Genomic DNA, 23809 nt, shown 5'->3' with positions numbered 1-23809 from the left:
ACCTTCAGAAGTCATATGGGTAACCCCTTACTTAATTAGACCATGTTGCTTAGGGATCTGACTATTTGAATTTTAAACTCCTCCAAGGGAACATCCAAAACCTCTCTGGGTAGCCCATTCAAATATTTTACCTTCCTCATGATAAAGAAAATTTTCCTAATATCTAAGTGGAATTTCCGATGTTCCTATTTGGCTTCATTGCCTCTTGTCCTTTCTCTGTGCACACCCAAGAAGAGTCTGTCTCCATCTTCTCTGGATTTTCTTGTCAGGTACTTGTAGATAGCAGTAAAGTTTCCCCTTTGCCTTCTCTTCTCCAGCATGAACAAACCCAGCTTTCTCAGCCTTTCCTGCTATATCCGGTGCTCCAGCCCCTGACCATCTTGGTAGCACCTTCTGTGTACTAAGGAGTCCAAACCTGGACACACCACTCCAGATGTGGTCTCACAAATGCCAAAGAGAGAGGGTGATCACTTCCCTGGATCTTATGACTGCACTTACTAATACTATCCGTGGGTTTTAAACTGGTTTTGTTTAAGCCTTAGCACTCATAAAAGATGCATGAATTGTGGGTTTTTTTCCTTCTGAAAAGAAAGACAAAGACAAAAAATCTTCAGATAAAATTATTCTTTTTTTTTTTTAATTTTCTTGTTCTGACTGAACAAATACATCAGTTATTCACACAGCTTTAGAAAAAAACACACATTTATCTGGTGTGCACAGCACATCATATATCCTATAATTTAACTTGCAGTTTATTTAGCCACGTGGGGTTTTTTGTCATGTCAGCTTTGAGTGAGAAATTGATCTTTTCTTCCTGTTACTTATTCTTTTCCTGTAAAGGATAATGAAGAAATGCAACTAAAATTACACAATAAGGTAAAACAATCCTTATGTTTTGATAATGTTAGAGGACAGTGTGCACTTCTAGAGTTGTTTTTTCGCTACCAGTAAGGCAGTAGTAGCAAAAATCTAGTTACATCAATTTTGATTCTGTTCAGTTAGTTTACATTCTTTCTGCCTTTCAAATTTGGAAGGTAAAAAGCCTCTTGTATGAGCAAGAGTGAACTCTACAAGAATAAATCTTCACTCGGAAATCAATGGCTTAATATGCTGTGGCAGCCCAAAAAAAAAGTTAACCAAGTGCTAGGCATCATCAGGATAAGTGCTGAGAACATGAATGATGGAGAGCATAATTTTGCCATTATATAAAACCTTCTGGTGTCCAATTCTTGAGTACTTTGTGCAGTTTTGTTCTCCAAATCTCAGAAGGGATATAAAGACCGGGAAGAAAGTACTCAGGCAAATTAAATTATTAAGTGAATGGACCAGATACAAAATTAGGAGTTTGGAGGAGATCAAGAACTTGATATAACTAAGATTCTCAAAAGCATGAAGGTGAAGCATAAACTGAATGTAAAGTGGTTATGTACTAAATCCTACAGTATTAGAACTAGGGGACATTGAATCAGGCTTGCAGGAGTCTGATTTAAGACAGAGTAATGAAAACGTCTCTAACAGAGTGGTAAGTGAATATCTGGAACTTGCTATTATGGAAGATTGTGAAAACACCCAGCATCAGTTGAAAACTTATCAGGCTCATGTTCTCCCTAGGTTAAGAGATAGAATACTGAGCTAGATGGATTGTTTAGTCATTTGTATTTTAAATGGAGAAACTGAAGCAATTCAGAAAAAAACAAATGAAAGTATTTTTACTTAATGGTACAATCAGAGTTTTGTTCTCTGGAAATTAGGTATGCCATGAGAGAGGATTAAAAAATGGGTTGATTCCTTCTCACACAAAGGCAGGAGGAACTGATTCAGCCCTTTAGTACAGCAACAAAGACTTTCATCTGGGATGTGGATGAACCTCAAGTTCCTACTTTTCTAGGTGCATGGATGTGGAATTTTGTCTTCTAGTCAAATTCCCTAATAACCGAAAGTAGATCTGTCATGGTGTAACATCCTCTCCAGTCTGAAGACTTCCAGTTTCTGGAAGTCAACTGGATTAATACTACATAGAAACAACACTTACTCTTTTGTCCAGGTATAAGTCAGAAGTTGATACATGTTATGTTTCCTAAACAGAAGTGGTAAAAAACGTTTAATTCAGAGTTATTTGAATAGTCTCAAATAATTCTTTATAGAAAAGCAACCTTCAGAATGTTAATGTTTCATAATATTTTCTAAGTATTTTAGAAAAAGCTAAAAGATATTCCTCTTTCTTTCTTTATCCAGGATTAAAGGAAAACAAAACCACACAACTCTTATTTCTAACTATTTATCTAAGCTTTAAATTTAAATAGTCTTGTTATTTGATAGTAATAGAAGTATTTTTCATAGTCAGTTTTCCATGTCAGTTTTGCACAGGTTTTATAAGCTATTTTGCATTGAAAAGAAATAAAGCAATGGTAAAACTTAATGTATAACCTTTGTGAAACTACCAGTGAACATTTATCGTGGTTTGCTTTCAGTCAGGAATTTATATTTTATATGTTAAAGGAAGCAGAGGGCATATGGCGCCAGATTTTTTATTAACTTGAAAGATTCTGGCATAACTATGGGTAGATATTTCCTAACCTGTTTATATAATAAATTATATTTCACATCTGGCTAGTGAAAAGTAGACTAAACAAACTGGAAGACACTGAAACTTAGGAGTATGTGACTTGAAGTCTTCCCAAGACCTTGGTCTGACTGTCTCATGGCTGTGCTGATATCATGATGACTTTCAGCACAAAAGCTGACAAAGAGAAGATGCTCTAACCATTATTTAAATAGCCCTTTAAAAAATTCTGTCTTAAGCTTTATGTCATTTTAGAGTTTTTGAATGGTTATGAACCTGCCAGTACGAACCATCATACAGTAGTTCTCTTCTATAAGACACAAGAATATTGCTTGCATTTGTGTATATTCTTTTAGACAGGTAACATTTCTTTCTATTTCTAGTTTTTCCAATAAATGGAATCATGCTTGTCCACCTGGAGGAAATATGTGCTCATTACTCCCAGTAGCCTCTAAGTCTCCCACTAGAGCACCCTCACTTGCTGGGAAAGTAGGAAATTTAGTGTAATTAAACAACTCTGAGCCTTTGTTGGGAGGTTAATCACTGGTATAAATCAGGGAATGGTAACTACCTTTTAAGATGTATACATAGTTAACACAGTGGGAGTGGTTTGAAGCACCTGTTTAATATTCCTAGTGTTCATGAAACATCTGAACATAATTAACTATAGAGATGGGCAAAAAATAGACATCTGTACTGGATTTTAGACAAGAATTCCAACAGATATAGCACAATCCTTTGGTAACAAATATGACTGCCTTCAGCTAATATTAATTAGGACAATGAAATAAAACCAATGAACCACTGTATGCAGTCTTCAGAAGGCAAAAGTCTACATGGAAATCAACAGCAATGGGCCACAGAAAATGACTGAGCACCTATTGTCTGTAACAAGCAATTTTTTATTGTAGTGCTATATATCTAACTAAACTAGCTAAAGCAGTGACTTCTCTGCTGTATTTTTCTTTTATGTTGTACAGATGTAAATCCGGTATGATTCCTTACTCGGATATTGACTAATAACCAGACAAGTTTTCAGCAGGGATGAAAATACCAGTCTGATTTTTTTCCCTCTGGTGCTCTTTAGCAAGAGAAGGACTTGCTTATTTTATTGTTTCTATGAGGAGTCCACAACATCTAATGGTTAGCCTATCTCTTGGGAAAGGGCAGGTTTCAATGTGCATCTAGCTGAAAACTAACTCTGGATTAATATGTTGTTTTTCAGCATGTATTGACAATAAAAATAATTATTTTTATTTAAATGTTTGGCAGCAGTTCTAAAAAAGCACTGTGACAGAGAGAGACGGAGAGATGGAATGCAGAAAATAACTTAAATCACTAATACTTGAACACTGTGAAATAAGAAGCTCTGTAGGAAGCTCATAGGATTATTCAGCACTGGTGAGGTCACACCTGCTGTACTGTGTCCAGTTCCAAGCTTCCCAGTACAAGGGGGACCAGAGGCAATGCAAAATGGGCACAAACTAAAGAAGTTCCCTCTGGATGTCAGGAAAGACATTTTTGCTGTGAGGATGACCAAGCACTGGCAAAGGTTGCCCAGGGAGGTGGTGGAGACTCCATCCTTGGAGATATTTAAAACACATTTGGACATGGTCATAGAATCATAGAATAGTTTGGGTTGGAAGAGACCTTTAAAGGTCATAGGTAAAGGTCTCCATCCTCTGCAATCTGCAAGGACATTTTTAACTAGATCAGGTTGCTCAGAGCCCCATTCAGCCTGACCTCGAATGGTTCCAGGGATGGGACTTCAACTACCTTCCTGGGCAACCTGTTCCAGCATTTCACAGCCCTCATTGTAAAAAATTTATTCCTTATATTTAGTCTGAATCTACCCTCTTTTAGTTTGAAATGTTACCCCTTGTTCTATCACAACAGGCCCTACTAAAAAGTTTGTCCCCATCTTTCTTATAAGCCTTATTTAAGTATTGAAACATCACAATAAGGTTTCCCCAGACCCTTCTCTTCTCCAGGCTGAACCACCCCAACTCTCTCAGCCTTTCTTCATAGGAGAGGTGTTCCAGCCCTCTGATCATTTTTGGTCTGGGCAACTGGCTTTGGATGGCCCTGCTTATGCAGGGGAGTTGGATGAGTTGACCTCCAGAGGTCCCTTCTAAACTCTAAGCTTTTGAAGTTTAGATTTTCAACATGAATATGAACAAGTATTTCTAAAAAAGGTCATAGCTTTGATGTCTTCTGTTAACTGATAATATTTCTAATTTTACTTTTCTGTAATCCTTTCACTCCATTAACTAGTTAGAATTACTAGCAGATGGTCTTTATCACTGCAGTGAATCAGAGCATACTGCCTACTAAGTAAAGAGGAAAAAGTAAGTGAAAGTTGCCATTTCTTGGTATTTGCTGGTACAGAAAAGAATATGTTGAATGCCAAGGCTAGGAAACATGACTGAACCTTTTCAACAAATGTAAGAACAGAGATAATGTGATGAGGATTTAAATTCTAAGGATTTGTAAAAAATGCTGCAGAAATTCCTCCCTTTCATTCTAATTTCATCCCACAGCTACAATTTTCCGAATTCTCAGTGTTTAAACCACATGACAGGGAGACTGAGTACATTTTACTAGGGCCTTTGTGGGAGAAAACTTCATCATCTTTTCCCCATCCCATATATTTGCAATTCAGTGCTGATCATTGTGTACTAGGTCTTGAGAAAAAGAGGAATGGAAGCTGTTATCTTTTCTGAAGTGAATGCAGAAAGGCATCTCTGCAGTAAAATGCCAGGGTGAAAAGGGTAGAATGTCAGCGAATGGCAGAAAGAGAAATGAGAAAATCTGTAGTAATGGCTGGAAGTGCTCTGTTAATATTATTCTTATAGAGCACTGTTAGTGTGCAAGATATGTTATGGCAGTAGGTAGGCTAATAAGATGTTCAAAATATTGATATTACATATCAAGAGAACTTAAGTCTGACTCACATTAATTTGCATTTGCAAACTGTATTCACTGGTTAAATTTTCTATATCAGTTTCTGACCAGTATTTCACATAACTGAAGATCCATTAAGGCCATGAAGACATTAATCAGTAAATTTGAACATGAGAATCCACTAAAGGTAAAATTTCAAGTGACAGCCAACATTTGGAACCCTGTTGTTAGGTTTTTTATACCAAGAATAATTCATATTCAGAAATCTGTAATGTATGGAACTTGACTGTGTCTTAAGTGTCACACATAAACATGCTCATTAAATTGTTTCAGAATACTTAATTTTAATATTTCATTACTGATATTAAGGTATAGAATCACAGAATAACTCAGCCTGGTCTCTCTGGTCCAACCTCGTGCTCACAGCCGGGTCAACTCTGAGGTCAGACCAGGCTGCTCAGGGCTTCACACAGTCAGGGCTGAAAATCACCAAGGATGGAGACTGCACAACCTCTCCGGGCACCCTGTGCCACTGCCCAACTGTCCTCATGGGGAGAAAGGTTTCTCCTAATATCCAGGCTGGACCTCTCTTTTTTTTCAGTTAATACTCACTGTCTCTCACCCTCTTGCCCTCCACCACGGTGACATGCCCAGCTCCAGCTCCTCAAAGACCTCCCCATAGGCACTGGGAGCTGCTGTTAGGTCCTCCTGAAGCTCTATGTGCTCCAGGCTGAACAAGCCCAGCTCCCCCAGCCTCTCCCTACAGGGCAGGTACTCCAGCCCCCACCATCTCAGTGGCATCCCCTGAATCTGATCCATAATGGGTGAGATTTTTCATTAAATATACAGCCACCTTTACAGTATATTTCTTTGTAATGGAGAAAGATGAGACGTTTATTTCTGTGCCACTTACCTTTATGGTTGAAAACAAGCACTTGGCTAGGTAGCACTAGGAATTGTCTTAAATCCCCCTGTAGTAATCTCATACCAGTAATTTAAACCTTAATTTTAAGCTTACCACTTGCTTGTTGTACTTCCTATAAAACTGTATGCATCAGACATATAGGGTTTTTTGCTCCTTATTCTCAAGGGCTTTTGCAATAGAGTTGAGAAACTGCTTTTTAAAAAGCCCAGCTGTATAAACATGAATGTGGCTGGCAAGCAAAAGCCAGGGCTTTAAACATTATACTTCCTTTCCTAAATGTTTTTAAAATGTATGATTTTATTCCTAAAACTCCTTACAAATCAAAAATTTACAGTAAACTTCACTTAAAGAGCGTTTCTTCCATGCATTTCTGTGAAGAACAAGCACCTGTCTTTAGGGTTTGTTATGCTGCCTCTTTTGGGTAATTTCAGTGCACTTTTTAAATTCATTCGATGTTTTTCTAAACTATTTGTGTGCATGTATGGGAGACTTTCATCCTGAAAAAATCAGGGGTAGACAACCAGGTGGAAATTCCATTAGGTATTGACTTGGAAAAACAAAAGACATCAGGCATACAGTTCAATTAGGCAATGATTGATGCACCTGGAAAGAATCAGGTAATACCTCATTCAGTATAGATCATTACCTTGTGAACAACAGCCACAACTCTGATATTTTTCACTGGTGCTGAAGAGAATTTTTCTCCCCTCCTCAAAATCCACATCATTAACTTACCCTCTTCCTCTGCTGCATTTCTTTTTACAGTACCTATGATGACAAAGGCTTTCATGGGGTTAGGTACAAAGCCAGCACTGGTTTGAAATGTCTGGATTCAGTAATGATAGTATTTGTTCTGATTTGAAATTACTTAAGTATAGAAGATATAGTGCTCTTAAGTAGTGATCAGTAGAAAGCTGAGTCAAAAATTATGAAGTGTGTTCATTACTAAGAGTAAATGTGTTAACATACATCAGAAAAAAAAAAGAGCTTCTGGAAGCAGGAGGATATGTGCATTTCTGTTAGGCTCCTAGCTCCCATTTTCATAAATAATAAATGTTCCAGAGAACATTACATTACTTTTTATTGAATATTCCTAAAGGGGCCATTTGTCCTTCCTGAAGGTGTAGAATCTACAAATTTCTAGTTCAAACTCCACTTAGGCATTTAACATGAAAAATCTCTGTTTTGCCCAATTTATTTAAATCCCTGAGTGTCCAAACTTTTAAAAAGAAATGTTGAATCACTATATAAATAAATCATCAAATCTTTTTTCTTCCTAATGCTGATTTTTATTACATCTAGAATGAACTATGTCCTCCTATGAACAATGGCTATCCATTCATAGTGGAGGTCTTAAGATTTGAGAATAAAGTTGCTATAGCATACTATACTTAAAACAGTAAACTGACAGACAGAGAACATATTTATGCATGATGGCAGACTAAAAGTGTTTTAAAGACATATTATATGTATATCTGTGTTGACATGAGAAATAAAATACATCAAACCATACCAAGATCTAGTTATGAGTGTCAGAGAGACACAGTGCTACTGTGGTAATCTTCAAATATATTTCTGTGAGTGTTTGCAAATGTAAATATCAGGATTTAAAAAACAGAACTGTAAGGTGATGGATGTCTCAAAAAAACCACATTTATAAAATTAGGATTTTACCTTTGAACTGGATTCCTGGAGTTTCATCTTCTATTCTTTGTACTGTTGACCAGCTCCTTCCCATTAGGAGGAAAGTTATGTTGGCTAGACACAAACCTATTGTTTGCCTATAGTTTGCTAGTAAGAGAGATAACTGGATAGTTTGTACTTGATGTGATCAATGAACCCTTACAGCAGAAGGCGGCTCTGAGGAGATGGATAAGGGTGATGTGCTTGTGAATCTCAAGGAAGAATATAAGGAGGGACTGACCACGGGTGTTGCAAAGAAAGCTGAACTTGTCTCAACACAAATGAGACTGGAGGCTACATCTGCTGAGTGGATCAGCCAGCTGTGTAAATGTTCATCCCTGAGTTAATCAAGAGTGCAAAATATATCCCTGAGTTAGCCAAAGCAACATGGGGTGTGTATGTGAGGGGGCAGTGTATCTGTGGCTCAGCCCCACACTGAGTGTAAAAACCAGCCAAAGAACTTTGAAGAGAGCAAGTGTCTTGAGCTGTGTTCAACCTATGTGTTACTTTCCAGGGTCTGTGGACAACATGTCATTACAGTGAGGATATCATAGAGACTGGTAATCACATTTATACTGTGATTCAACTGTATGTTGCGATTGCTATACTCTGTTAGACGTAATTTGTACTTGTGATTTAAGTACATTGCTGCATCACTGTGCTGAATCAAAGTTCCATGTACCTTCAAATAACTTCAAGTAAGTAAACTTTGTATTAAGCATTAAACCCTACTCATATGGAATATCTGAAAAAGCCCAATCAGAGAGTATTGGACTTTGACAACTGGGTACCACATTTTACAAAGTAATAAAGTAACCATAATGAAATAATAAAATACTTCTACAAACTCCAAACATAATGGCTGCAGTCATTCTTCAGGTTGTTTGTTTTGTTTTGGTTTTTTTGGTTTTTTTTTACAGGTTCCATCTATTTCTTTCAAGAATCTATAAAATTCAGTTACAATGACTGCTATACATATCATCCTCAAATGGTTAGTGCAGCCTGAATACAGGAGTACTATCCTGATTACAGTAAGAAGCACAACAAATGAGCAGGTCTTGAGCAAATTAGCATCTAGTGACATAACAATGCATACGCAAAAATAATTGCTATTAAAAAGGTGACACCTACCAAGTTGTAATAGTTTAGCATCCTACCTTTATCCTGAAGCAGAAAAAGTTGTGGGTAGCTCATAAAAATGGTTCGACCAAAACTGGAAGCCAGTTCCATGCCTGGGGAGTGTTCAGAGTGGTAAGGAGGAGCAGAGCATGCTCTGGTCTCATGGGAGTCTGCAGCTGCTGTATTGCATGGAGCTGCTGAATGAGGCACCCTCATTTCTTTGGGGCAGTTTTCCTGAATCTGATGAGTTTCTACCTGTGTAGAAGTTGTTGGGACAGAGAAACTTGCATTCTTGCACCTCTTTGCAGCATTTTCTCTCTTTTTGTTTGGCTGTCAGCATGAGATGGGAGCCCCTGTTCCTCCAAGTCCAGATGCAGCTGTGAGCAGGAGCACTGTCCTGGTAGGGCATGCACAGTGCCCAGCTGCAGAGTTATCACCTTGCACAGCAACACAACAAACCTCTGCAACATGATGGCTCCTGGTTTGTCCAGGCACCAGCAGAAAATGGGCCCGAAGTTCATCTCTAGAATAAGTCACCTAAATTGAATTATCTTTGTGTACCAGATGGTGGGGCTCCACTATAGTCAGCTCCATCACAGCCCACAATGCCCAGCTGTGAGGGACTCAGCACAGCAGCATGAAGAAAGACATCTAGTGCCATTTGAGATGCAGGATGAAACCCAAGACATCTATCTGCATGAAGCTGTCAGATACGACATAGGACTGATGAGACCTCTATGTCCTTCAAACAACATTAAATATCTATATATGGCCAACTGAAATAATCCCAAAGTGTCTACCTCAGTATAAACTGAACTGCTCTCTACAGTTTAGTGGGCTTATTGGCTTCACTGTTAATAATGAGAATTTAGACACAAGCACCCAGGAAGCTGATCAAATTTAGGTTTTTTATTCTACAGCTGAATCTTACCTCAGAACTCAGTGAATACAGAAGGAAAGCACTGCTGATCAGCAGCCCCCAGGTCCCGCCAAGCTCACGCAGGTGCTGTGCTACAAGCTGCCTTGTGCTGTAGGCAGACAGAAAGGCAGCTGATCCACAGTGCCCTAGAGGTCCGCAGGGTCTACAGGGATTCATTCAAAAAAGAGCCACTGCCTCTTTGAAGCATGTTTACATGTTTCTTACTTCTGGCAGTGGATCATGCTGAACATCTCTGGACACCTCAGTTTCATCTTTTTGCCAGCAAATGGCACAGGGATGCTGCTGTTTAATATAAAAAGGAGTCAGGTTGGTGTAACATCCCTTGACATCTCAACTGAAGAACTGCTAGTGAAAATCATTCTCAGCTGTCTTTGAGCCCCTTCTTGTAATAGGTCCCACAGATGGAGTCCCACCTGGAGAGGCAGAGCCAGAGTGTGTTTTTAACTACTGTGGGATTCCATTTACCCAGCTGAACAACGGCCCTCAGAATACCATCCTTCTTCCCAGAGAAAGGTGATCTAAATGGGATGGCATAGCCCTAGGCACTGGAGACCTTATTCCTGAAACACAACTTTTGGTAAGAAATATTAACAAATGGACCCATTGACTTTTGTTTATTGTCTTAAGTGTCTGCTGTTTCAGGGTCACAGAGCACTCACTGCATTCACTGTATACTGCTATTTTGAGCACCAAACACAGAGTGTAAATCAAAACATGACACCTTTCAATTATTTGCAGTAGCAAAATGTATGTTGAAACCATATGGTTGTCATGATTCTTGTTTTCAAATAATTAGTACCTGCTGCTTTAAGGCACTTCATTTCTTCTTGCCACATCTCCCATCCCTCTTTATCCAATTTAATTTGAGGGGAAAACAGACATGATTGTTCCAGTCTCTGCTGTGCCCATGAAAATTACCATCAGTCCAGCTAACTTTACCCACACCCACAAGATGCCAGAACTGCAGAAATTTTGCAACGGTTGTTGAAATCTTACTATTCAGCAGTTCTGTGGGTTTCAGTGCTTGTAAAATGTAACTTTCCATGCTTGCTTGTTTGCACTGGGGTCAGCACAAGGTCTGACTGCTTTTACCTTCATTTACATCTCTCTTCACAGTTTTTAATGCCTTTTTTGTTTTGTTTTGTTTTGTTTTAAACTCAGTGACATCACTTGAGCCTGAGCCATAGATTTTGTATCTTACATTGCCCATGACTGACAGGCTTTTACATTGTCATTTATCTTTGCCAACTTTAAAAACTTCACTTGCTTGAGGCTATAAAGACTCAATTTATCAAGGTAATAGACAGCCACTAAGGAGGTCTGTACTTAATTTACAGCTCTGTCAAGATTTTCTGTCTCCCCTTAAAAAAAAAAATCACATTACGTCTTCAATGCTGTTTCAGAAAAAGGGGGAATAGTGCTCATTTTCATTGGCCCTTTTATGTGCTTGTTTGCAGAGTCCTTCACCAGTGTTTCTTCAGTTTGTGTACAGAGGACATAAAAATCCATGCCTCAATATAGACTTCTAGCCACTGGTATAATATAAATAGCAATAAAAGGTGTAAGAAAACATATTGGATCGTGTCTACTAACATGGCCATGGCTCCCAAAGGAATCAACTGAATGTGCAGAAAACACAATTCAGCCATAGTCCATCTCAGATGGCTCCTTACACACAGTCTTTCAGAAATCAATTTCTGTTGTAGCATCTTGGTTTACTACTGGTTACAAAATAGTAACAGACTTCCTGACTTTTTTGCCGTTGTTTCTCTACTCATTTACAGAATCTGTTGAAAAACGTGGACTATCTTTTCGTTTGTTTGTTTCGTTGTCTTATAATAGAAAAAGACCCAGCTTTATGTATCTCTTCTTACACAAATCTAATCAGAAAAGTTGTTTTCAGAAAAACTGCCTGGTTTAGGTTTTTGCTATAATTACTTTGGCCAATTTTTCAAATATTCCCTGTAAATGCCTCAGGACAGCTCTGTGGGAGGTACCAAAGGCAAAGTTTTTGAAGGAGTTTTCACTGCCAACTTCAAAGGACTTCAGAGAATCTGTGTTAAAAAAAATCGGAGAGAGTAGAAAGTGAAAAATCATTCTTCCCTACCTAATCCATCAGTATCATCGTGCAAGACAATTCTATTTACTACTGCTTTGACTACTGCAGCTTAAACATTTTGAAGAACAAGCCTCTACACCTCCTTGGAGCATCGTTCAATAAGCTAACACCATTCTTTAATTTTACTCTTGTTCCTAGCTAAATAATTTTTTTTGCTGTCCTACATTTATATCATTCAAATATTGTCTCCGAGTACTTGGTTTCACCTTTAATTACCAGTTAAATAAGCTATATTTATTAAAGTAACCCTGAAACCACTTAGAAAACATTTGGGATCATTATCTCATAAATTGTGATGGACTGATCGTGTGTTTGCAGTAATGGTTAGGAAATTAATTTCTTCTATTTCAGAAGCAAAGATTCCAACATCAGAGCAGAGAAAGAGTAGTGGTATAAGGGTCTGACAGAGAATAAGAACCTTTTAGTTAAATCTGGCAAAGGGCGGTGATATACAAATGGTGATATACAGTTGTTCTCCCATAGGTACAAGAAAGCTAATTTCAGAGAATTTGGAATTTGCAGGACTGTTACCTATGGAGTTTTAAGATATTCATTTTACTCATAGATTTCTGATGTTTGGTACTGTTCTGCAGAGCAGTGACACAGCTTCACGGCCTCAAGAAAGTATTCATTCCAGCCATGAAAACTATGTCAAGGCAGCACCACTGCTCCTAAATGCCACACAAAATAAGTAAAATTCATTGTAAACTCTGCTTACCACATAACTAAGTGCCCCAACAGCAGTGAAAGCAGTGCTGGAAGTACCGATACAGAAATGTTGGAAGGAAAAAGATAAGACATGTACATAATCTGTCAGTCTGCATTAGCAAGGAGTGCAGTGCAGTGAGAACATCAGCAATATGGATTCAGTGCTTGTCCTGAAGCACTTCAGGGGAGGGCACTTCTCCAGAAGGTGGGATAATTAACAGTCTTTATGCCATCACGGCTGAATAAAAAAGTCTCAGCGCTGGTGATGGACAGTGTAAAGGAGACTATACAAATTGTTTGAACAGATGTTGTCTATCCCTAATCGGTGTAACCGTATTTAGCACTGTCTGAGATGGGCAATGAGGTAGAAATAGCCTACATAACAAATTCCTCTCAGCTTTAGTTGCCTTTGCTGTTTGTCATCATAAGACAGAAGACTAATTTTGTTTGAGTTTCAAATTAAGCTTTCACACATTCAGCTTCACTGATCTTCGTCCTTTTCCTGCTTTGTCAACAAGGTAACATCCATGGCAGTGTAGTGTATTCCAGAAATGGTGTCCCATGTCTACCTGAAAGCTGCCTGAGGTTTTCCATGCAGGAACAGCCTCCATGAAAGAGGAGGGCAAATTAATCAAAAATTGCACCTCCCCTTGGACCCATGCTTGTGGGCATGTGATAAGATACAAGTCTTAGCAGCAACTGAGATTGGAGTGACCCTAGGGAGACAGAAATAATCTTTAAGCTTTGAAGTATAATAATGCCATGTCTATCATAATGCCAGATTTATCCTATTACCCACCTGGTAAGTCAGAGTCACATATTTCTGTCATTCTAGTGCTCCACTCATAAAGTAAATTAAATTCATGTTTTTTGAGGAAGGTAAATTATATGAATTAGTCACTACATAATCTGCTTTACTACTGATAAAAAACATTTTTTAAATATTCAAAACTATTTCATGATATTTAACTTTTCCAGTTTTGAGTACATCTCAAGTATTAAATTATTCTGAAAGATATATAGGAATTCACTTTAAGGATCTCTGAAGTAAAATTTGTGTTAATGCTTTAGAGTTATAATATTTACAGAAACAAGGCAATGTAATATCTTATTGTATACTCTATAATATTATTTCTTACCAGCCAAGGCAACATTTATTAACAATTGAAGTTTGTATGAACTATTCCAACTATTAAAAATTGCTGTTGAACTAGTGTAACTAATAAAAAGTTGCAGAATTTATTTAAAAGATCACGAAGCTTGTATATTTTTATTGTCTATCAAATAGTAGAAAGTCATTTTTTCTACCAAGGAATAAGTTATTGAAAAGTTATTGCCAGCATAAGTTATTGCAAAATAATCAAAAAGTGTGGTTTGCTTCTGCCCATTTCTTCCCACAACCTATGTCAATATTCAGAGACCATGTTTATATGAGGATACAGTTTCAGAGCCCTCAATGGGACAACAGATGTCTAAACCACAGTGTTGGGGAGGAGAGAAAAAGTAGCCGTCTAAGCATGTTTACTTTCAGCAACAAGGAAGTTCTAAATTGTACCTAAGTGGTGACTCACTGGGTTGGGACTATAAAAGTAAAGGTAACTGCTCTCTGAAACATCAGGGCTTCAGACTTCACAAATCCAGCATGATGCAATCAAGACTTTCAGCTGTCGTCTTCTTCTTGTTGGGTTTGTCATTTTGCCTGGCAATCCCTATTCCCCTTGAAGATAGCCATGAATTCACAGAGAAAGACCTTCAGTTTGCAGAGGTACAGTATAAAATAATTAATTTACATATTCTGTAAATAGTAAATTCTGTAGTTCCAACAGTTTGGAAACTAGTCTTATTACTTCTTTTCCCCTTAGCGCTATCTCAGGACTCACTATGATCTCCGTCCAAATCCTGCTGGCATAATGAGGAAGAGTGCCAACACAGTGGCATCTAAACTTCGAGAAATGCAAGCATTTTTTGGCTTGGAGGTGACAGGCAAATTAGATGAAGAAACATATGAGCTGATGCAGAAACCAAGATGTGGTGTCCCAGATGTGGGGGAATATAACTTTTTCCCTAGAAAACTCAAATGGTCAAAAACTAACTTGACATACAGGTAAATGCATGGAATTTTGAGTATTATTACTGTTATTACCTTATTTCCAGGTACCTTGTCCAGTAGGTTGCTCAGTATAGGAGGCTGATGGGAGAAGGATGCATTTGAGTTGGATGAAATTCATGTTGCAGTTTAAAATCATTACAGACCCACTTTTGGAAAGGTCTCCCAATTTTTTTCCATTGCACTTTATCATGAAGAAAAGCTGGTGTGGTGTAAGCTCATTACTCCTCATCTGGCCTCCATGTAGACACTGTAGACACACATCCATGGCGTCAAATGACAGGGGGGTAGGGACCAAGATCATGCACCTCACCACTGATCTTCACAGCATTTAATCTCTAAGTCACTCCTTAGCTCTGCTTTGGTCCTGGTTTAGTGTCTGCTTCACGCAGTTCTTGTCTCGGACAAAGCAGTGTAGATACAAACCAGTCTGTGCCATGTGGCTGTGAGAATTGATGCTGATCCTTGGCCCTCTTCCATTTCACAATCCAGATGTGGATATCTATGCTTGGTCAGACAAATCCCTGCACCGTGACATCAGAAAGTTGACCTGAGGAAGCTACAGTGCTGAAAGGTCACATGGTACCTCCTTCTCCCTTAATACCACAAGGTCATCAACTGCACCTGGTTTTGACCAACTGCAACCACAGTTTCTTTAGCAGATTCCAAATATAAAATTGCTGAACTCCATCAGTTCAGTATGTCGTGATAAATATTACTTTAATATGGATGATTCTAGCCTATGAAAAGCTCTTTGGATCATGTTTTTCTATGCCAGAAAGTGAAGATCACGAGATATTTTATATGGCATAAAAATTTGAAGTTACTGATAAAATTCGACTTAATACAGAATGTATCTGTCATTTTCTTTATCTTCTGGTGCATATAAAACCAATTACAAAAGGCTGTTAGATCATTTCAGATGTCTCTGAATTATTTTAATGAAACCAGAAATGTTTAATTTTATTTTTGTTAATACTGTATGCAGCTGCCGAGCTCTTTGTTTTTAGATAAGAACATAGAGAGGAAAAAAAGCAAAAAAAAATCATGAGGTGTACAGTCAGATAAAAGTGTATTACACATTTTCTTCACACAATTTAACTGGAGATATTAATCTGTTTGATAGAATTATGAATTACACTTCAGATCTGAGACGTGCTGAAGTAGACAGAGCTTTCAAAAAAGCATTCAAAGTTTGGTCTGACGTGACACCACTTAACTTCACCAGAATACGAAGTGGTATAGCTGATATCATGATCTCCTTTGGCACTAAAGGTAACACAGAAACAAATTATTTTTACTTTATAGTTATATTGCTGCCAATAAGATGGGATAATTGATTTAATTGTTTTGAATGTTGTGTTATAGAACATGGTGACTTTTACCCTTTCGATGGGCCCTCTGGATTACTGGCTCATGCTTTTCCTCCGGGTCCAGACTATGGAGGAGATGCCCATTTTGATGATGATGAAGCTTGGTCAGATGATTCTAGAGGTAACAGAAGTTCCTGGAATTATTTGAAATGGTGGTAGATGGACAGTTTTGTCCTGTTTGATGTCTGTAAAGTTTGTTTTGTCTGTTTACTGTTCATTTGTCATTATGTTCACCTTCCACTCATAAGAAACTGGGTTTAACCTTCAATCATAAATGGAAATATAACATATGCCTGGCATAAATTTTAAGATATACACATTCTAAGTGAGGTGATTTTAAAAAATGGAACAGAGAAGATATTGTGTCATGTTGATATTTCACTGAGCTCAAAGGCAGCTAATTCTGATCATTTACTGAAGCCTATAGAAAATGAGTATACTTAACTCAGCTACAAATTGTCTACTTGCATTTAATTTGAAAATTATTCACCTTGCTTATTCAGGACAGAGCTTTAATAGAATAAAATACTTTTTTTTTTTTTTTCAGCACTGTGTTATTGTAATAATATATTGTAATAATGCTGAAAACAATATGGACTCTCTACTGGAGGTGAATCCCTGACAAAAAATGTTCTTGATTTGAGTAGGGCTAAGACTTCACCCTAGAGCTTTCCAGTGTTGATTATAAATTTCAAGAAATTTAAATGTGCCTACAGAACAACATTGTTAAATAAGATTTGTGTTGAACAGTGGCTATGAAAGACTCAGCTGATTAGGCCCTTATTGCAACAAAACCCATGCTAGTTTGAAAAAGACAAGCAGTTATACATCATTTTTCCATTAATCCAGTTGTCTCCTTCATTGTCCTATACATTAAAGCACAGTGTTAAGGTTGATTGATTAGTCCAAGTCCACTTCGGTGATACAAGGAGCTATACATTTACTTTCACTGTGGTTTGTTATAGGGTATAACTTGTTTCTTGTTGCTGCCCATGAATTTGGTCATTCACTGGGACTTGAACACTCTAGAGATCCTGGAGCTCTGATGTTTCCAATTTACACATACACTGGAAAAACTGGATTTGTGCTTCCAGATGATGATGTGCAAGGCATCCAAGAGCTCTATGGTAAGTCTATAATATGTATTTCCCATGTCATTATAACCTGTTACAGACATACTGCCATGTTACTAAATAGCAGCAGTCATGGCTGTTTAAGACCAATTCACTGGATTCTTGGCTACCAGTCATCAGGAACAGAAGATGCTTAGATATAATAATTCAGAGGGGAAGAGAAAAAAAAAAAAAAAAAAAAAAAAAAAAAAAAAAAAAGAAGGAACACTGCAGAGGGCAGTTGGTCACTGTGCTGTCTTCTTTAGTGGTGGAGGGTGGGGGACAGAGTCTTTATACTTTTTGACCTGCCTCAAATGAGAAGGTAAAACAGAGTCTACGGGTAGAAATGGAAGCATCCGTGTTTCATCATGGAAAGACAAACTTTTGGAGGACCTTCAAACTGTGGGATAAAGAAAGCAAGTCCATTTAACATCTTTGCAGCACAGCTGAACTGCAAAGTCCATTAATGTATGTGGATAAAGGAGAGAGAGAACAGACTTACCCCAGTACAAATGTTTTGCCCATTATGCTTGTATTCGTTATGCTGTTTGGGAACTCTTCCATGTCCTATTTCATATCATGATCCACAGAAAGGAAATTATCATTGTCAAACTTAGATCATACAATATGATTGCAGGTGCTGGAGACAAAGATCCCAACCCAAAACATCCCAAAACACCAGAGAAATGTGATGTAGATTTATCACTTGATGCAATAACAGAACTTCGTGGAGAAATGCTAATCTTCAAGGACAGGTAAAGAGACTGCCGTATCATGGATGGTGGGTACTATATAAAATCTAAGTTAGAATGCCATTTCAGTTTTTTACTAAAGATGAGTAAACATAAATTTAAAAAATCACAAATCAATATAGATACCTCTAAGAAGCTATATCATATCATAGAATCGTAGAATCACAGAATCATCTAGGTTGGAAAAGACCTTGAAGATCATCCAGTCCAACCGTTAACCTAACACTGACAGTTCCCAACTCCACCATATCCCTCAGCGCTATGTCGACCCAACTTTTAAACACCTCCAGGGATGGGGACTCCACCACCTCCCTGGGCAGCCCATTCCAATGCCCAACACCCCTTCTGTAAAGAAATGCTTCCTAATATCCAGTCTAATCCTTCCCTGGCACAACTTGAGGCCATTCCCTCTTGTCCTATCGCTTGTTACTTGGTTAAGAGACTCATCCCCAGCTCTCTGCACCCTCCTTTCAGGGAGCTGTAGAGGGCAATGAGGTCTCCCCTCAGCCTCCTCTTCTCCAGACTAAACACCCCCAGTTCCCTCAGCCGCTCCCCGTACAACCTGTGCTCCAGACCCTGCACCAGCTCCGTTGCCCTTCTCTGGACACGCTCGAGTCATTCAATGTCCTTTTTGGAGTGAGGGGCCCAAAACTGAACCCAGGAATCGAGGGGCGGCCTCACCAGTGCCGAGTACAGGGGTCAGATCCCTTCCCTGTCCCTGCTGGCCATGCTAGTGCTGACACAAGCCAGGATGCCATTGGCCTTCTTGGCCCCCTGGGCACACTGCTGGCTCCTGTTCAGCCGGCTGTCAATCACCCCCCCAGGTCCCTCTCTGACTGGCAGCTCTGCAGCCACTCCTCCCCAAGCCTGTAGCGCTGCTGGGGGTTGTTGTGGCCCAAGGGCAGCCCCCGGCATTTGGCCTTATGGAAACTCATACAGTTGGCCTTAGCCCAATATATCTTTTTAGGTAGGATTTATAATACAATTACAGACTTGACTGCCCAGTAATATGAAGAATATATGGCTGAAGACTGACACCGTTTGCACACAGTTTTCATTTCACAGGGCTTTCTTCAACAAGTATAAATCTACTTACCTTTATATGAATGAAGTTATACTACATTCAGAAGCCTTACTTGGGACAGCAGTGTTTCTCTTATTCTAAATGGAAAGGTTAAAGTTTGTTGTTGTTTGAGATGATCACTGTGTAAGTGACAGAAATGGTGTGCAGTTAGGTGACTATGAGGAAAGTTCTACAAGGGGCTCTATGTATTAAAAATTCTGGGAAATTAAAAAAAAGTTAACTCTCCATTAACTAATTTTTAGTAGACCCTATCAGAGATACTGCTCTTCTGTAGCATGGCAAGATACATAAAATAAATTTTCTTTTTCTGAACTAGGTTTTTCTGGCGACTGCACCCTCAGATGGTTGAGGCAGAACTGGTGTTACTTAAATCATTTTGGCCAGAGCTTCCAAATAAAATAGATGCAGCTTATGAAAATCCCATCAAAGATCTTGTGTTCATGTTTAAGGGTGAGTTTTCAATTTTGTTGTTGGCAGAAAAATACACATATTCAGCCAAGCTCAGTAAGTGATGTAAAGATAATAGAACAAAAAAACAGAACAAAACATTCTACCTTCCTTTCTCGAAAACCAAACTCTGCTCATTCCACCCCATGCAAATCCATACATTTTTCAGTGAATTGGGAGCAGTGAATTAGGAAGCTCAGATATCTAAGGTCCTAGTTAGCTTAAATAGTTTAATACCTGCTGAGTGTATGACCTAAAAATGTGTTAGCTGTATGATAACAAGGGTTCATGGCATTCTCATTTTATTCTGCTCTCAAAACTGAGCCTTTACAAAAGTTTCATGCATTCTTTGTTCTTATTTTCAGGAAAGAAAGTCTGGGCTTTGAATGGCTATGACATAGTTGAAGACTTTCCTAAAAAGATATATGAAATGGGATTTCCAAAAGAAATGAAAAGAATAGATGCAGCTGTCCATATTAAAGACTTTGGCAAGACTCTCTTTTTTACTGGAAATAAATACTGGAGGTAAGCTGGAGGCAGATTGATGTGTCCCTAGTCATAACTTGTCCACAAGTATCAAAGGATCAGCCAGCTGTTTCAAACTAGGCACTTTATTGTGTCTCATGTTTCCAGTCTGTGGTTTTCATTGGTGCTATAGCTTTGTAGAGTATGTCATAAAGGTGTATGCAAGACTTTTATAAACATATGAGCACAGTCATTAAAAACTGAAACACTGAAAGAAAGGAGATTAAATTGCCCTAATCCAGAACAGTTTGCAATATGGTCACGTCTCCTAGACAAAATTCCCATCTTGCTTCCTTGAGTTGCTTGTGTGACACAAAATGGTGTCAGTGCTGTGAGAGTAAGAAATCTATCCCACCCTAGGATGGCTGATTTTTGGTGTCCATGAGGGGGGCTTACAGCCAGGTCTGATGCATAATTAAGACACTACAATTCCTTCCCAGTACCTCTGTGCCAAGCAGCCTCAGGAGAGGCTTGTAGTGCCAATACATCCTGGTACAATCATCTCCATATAATATGTACTTTACAGATCAGTTCTGAAAATAGAGCTTTATTAATTTTGTGTTTACTGAGCCTATACGTCTGGTAGAAGAGCAACCAGGCTGTTGTCCTAAATTTCATTATTGCACTAGACATAAAGTACCTAAAGATTGCTGGCTACTTCTGGTGTGGGTAACTTCAAAGCATACAAAGGGCACAGAACAAACTCCCAGACTGTTTAAGTCCTCTCATTTTTTATCTTCTTTTGTGTTTAATATAGTTATGATGAAGAAGCAGAGGTTATGGAAGCAGGCTACCCCAGGCTGATAGAGGAAGAATTCGCAGGAATTGGTGATAGAGTGGATGCAGTCTATTACAGAAATGGTACATAATCTGATAATGAAACTTTATTACAATTAGTTGTCATTGAAATTTGAGATTAATGTCCTGTGGTAAATTCTGTCATTTGTAATTTTGTTTTTTTCACATCAACACTTCTGTTCTTGATTGAATCAGGTTTCTGATCTAAATTGACCTCTGGCCAAGATGCTCTTATAAACTGCCTACGTATATATTTGAGGAGCCAAAAAAGACCTGTCTCTTTGCTTAGGAAACCTGAAGTCATATGCTTAATACAGAAGTATTATAATGTGTCCATTCCTTCAAATGGAGCCCTTCCTATCCAACTCTTCAAGGAGTGTTTCCAAGTCAGAGTTTTAAACATTAACAGGCAAATGCTGTGTTTTCCTAAGATAGTGCTGTATAGTAATAGAGCTTGACACTAGATTAAAATATCAGTCATTTTAAAACACTGATCCAAGTCTGGCAAATGGAATGTGGACCTTAGAAAATTTAGCTCAGCATTCTAAATGCTAAATCATTGCATTAAAATGTTATTTAAAAAAATTTATAAACCAAAATATTTTTTATTTGAAGGATAATTTTAATGTGACAACACAGTTTTCTCAGAGTTAATTCATTTTAACTTTCTTTTTTTTTAGGTTACCTCTACTTCTTCAATGGACCACTGCAGTTTGAATACAGCATCTGGAGCAAAAGAATTGTCCGTGTCCTGCATACTAACTCCATATTTTGGTGCTAATTAGAGCTGAATGCCATGTCATAAGCTGCAGAGCAGCTTGTAGTACATGGAAATAATATGGGCATATAGATTTATTAGAGGGCAGCAAGGTTCTGTGAACAAGCACTGGCTACCTACCACCAAATGTATACTGTATATATGGAACTATATAGCTACATGTCAGTCTGGGACTGAATTAACTTAAAAGGAAAGAAGAAAAGAAATAACATTTTAAGGGGCATTACACCATTTAAACTTTGTCTAGTATTGAAGTGAGATGCTGGATACTTCCTACATGATCATGAGCTCTATTAATTCACAGTAATCTAAGCTTGTCTAGCATCTCTCAAGGATCTCCTAGCACATCCCAAGACAGACCTGGTATATCCAGGAGTGTTATATTTTTATATTAGTGCTTCAGATTTTTAAGAAATTCCCGTTTCAGTTCATAAGTGTAATGAATGAGTCAGAACTGCATGGTAACTCCCTGAGCAGGATAACACCAGGCTGATACACTGAAGTTAGAGAATTCAAAGGTATTTGAATGTATCCCCATTTGAATGGGAATGTCCCCCTGGAAATGGATGCCCATGTCATCTTTGGAACAGGCAGAAGGTATAGCAGCAGCAAGGTGTCATTCCAAAGAAGATAGAAAAATGGGAAAAGGGACAAGTATCCCCTGCAGAAATCATCAGCCTGTATGATATTAGGGAAACCAAAAAGAAATAGCAACAACAAGAGAATCACACAGACTGAAACCTTGCATGAAGCCCATGTTTTCAGATGGTGTAAACTGAAGTAGTTCAAGTGATGTTTATAGAGGTTATACCTAGCTGTGCCAGCAGAGAACCTGAACATCCAAATCAAAATATTCAAAAGAATATATTTTTTCCTGTTGGTCATTCTTTTAATATCTATATCAATTGTTTCAGTACCATGTAAGTTTTTGGTTTATTTTTTGTGATCAATGCAAATGATGTGGGACTGTGATTATTTTTGAGTTTTAAAAATTATATTAAATAAACTGAAGAAATAAAATGACATTGTGAAATCGCTTAAATTAAAATTTCATATGCTGCGTGTCATAAAAGCAAGTCAGAGACCAAACCTGTGCATTTTATTCACTATCATTTTCATCTCTATTTATTTTTTTTTTCCTCTTTTTTCCCCTGAGAAAATAATTTTTTTATAGAAAAGAAAGGAGGAAAGATAGAAAGAAAGGAAAAAGGAAAGACCCTTCAAATGTGCAGAATAAGAACTAAATTGGAGTGAGTCCTTATCACTACAGAAAGTATGAGAAATTATTAAGAAATACTGTGAAATTCAGTTCCACGTTAATTTGAATGCGAAACACTAATAACTAATTGAAACTGCACTGTCCTATTCTGCCACCTCAAACCCAGACCCTAGGTCAATCCATCAGCCAGGCCTGTTAAGCAAAGCCCATCAACAATTAATACCTTTAAACAGGCATAAACTGGCTTACACACCAGTGGACTAGGTGAGTTTAATTCTGTAACCTACATGACACAGGTAGTTGGTTGAGGTAACCTAGCAGATACAGTGGTCTTTTCTGACTGTAAAACTGTGAATTAATGAATTCCAGACCTTAATATGCTTAAAATAAATGCAAGGAAATAGAGCTGGAAAAAAAGAACATCACAATTGGAAAAACTTGGAGTGGACTAAAATCAAAGTTCTGTTACATTTTATAATATCAATAAAACTGTTAGAAAAAAAAAATCAGTACAATTCTCTATGTACAATAAACAGAAATTGGTTCATTTATTTACAAAAATAATTTCTGACAGACACAGTGTACCTTAAAAAATAATGCTTGATACTGGACTGCAGTTTAGTTTAATTACTCTGCAACAAAACAAGGGCCTG

General features: G+C 38.0%; 1 protein-coding gene across 1 annotated transcript; it reads left to right on the top strand.

Moving 5' to 3' along the window:
* The first annotated feature begins 14597 nt into the window (after nt 1-14597).
* On the top strand, nt 14598-22924 carry LOC113477002 (collagenase 3-like). The gene is made up of 10 exons (XM_026843065.1): nt 14598-14726; nt 14824-15065; nt 16195-16343; nt 16437-16562; nt 17407-17568; nt 18191-18308; nt 19706-19839; nt 20202-20361; nt 21119-21222; nt 21840-22924. The coding sequence occupies exons 1-10, from the start codon at nt 14604-14606 to the stop codon at nt 21938-21940; spliced, it is 1419 nt and encodes a 472-aa protein (XP_026698866.1). The 5' UTR covers nt 14598-14603; the 3' UTR covers nt 21941-22924.
* Nucleotides 22925-23809: the final 885 nt, after the last annotated feature.

Source organism: Athene cunicularia, assembly GCF_003259725.1.
Source record: "Athene cunicularia isolate RWA chromosome 1 unlocalized genomic scaffold, athCun1 chr1_part1, whole genome shotgun sequence".
NCBI classification, from domain to species: Eukaryota; Metazoa; Chordata; class Aves; order Strigiformes; family Strigidae; genus Athene; species Athene cunicularia.
Note: the sequence above shows the minus strand (reverse complement) of the source record. Positions and strands in the feature narration are given on the sequence as shown.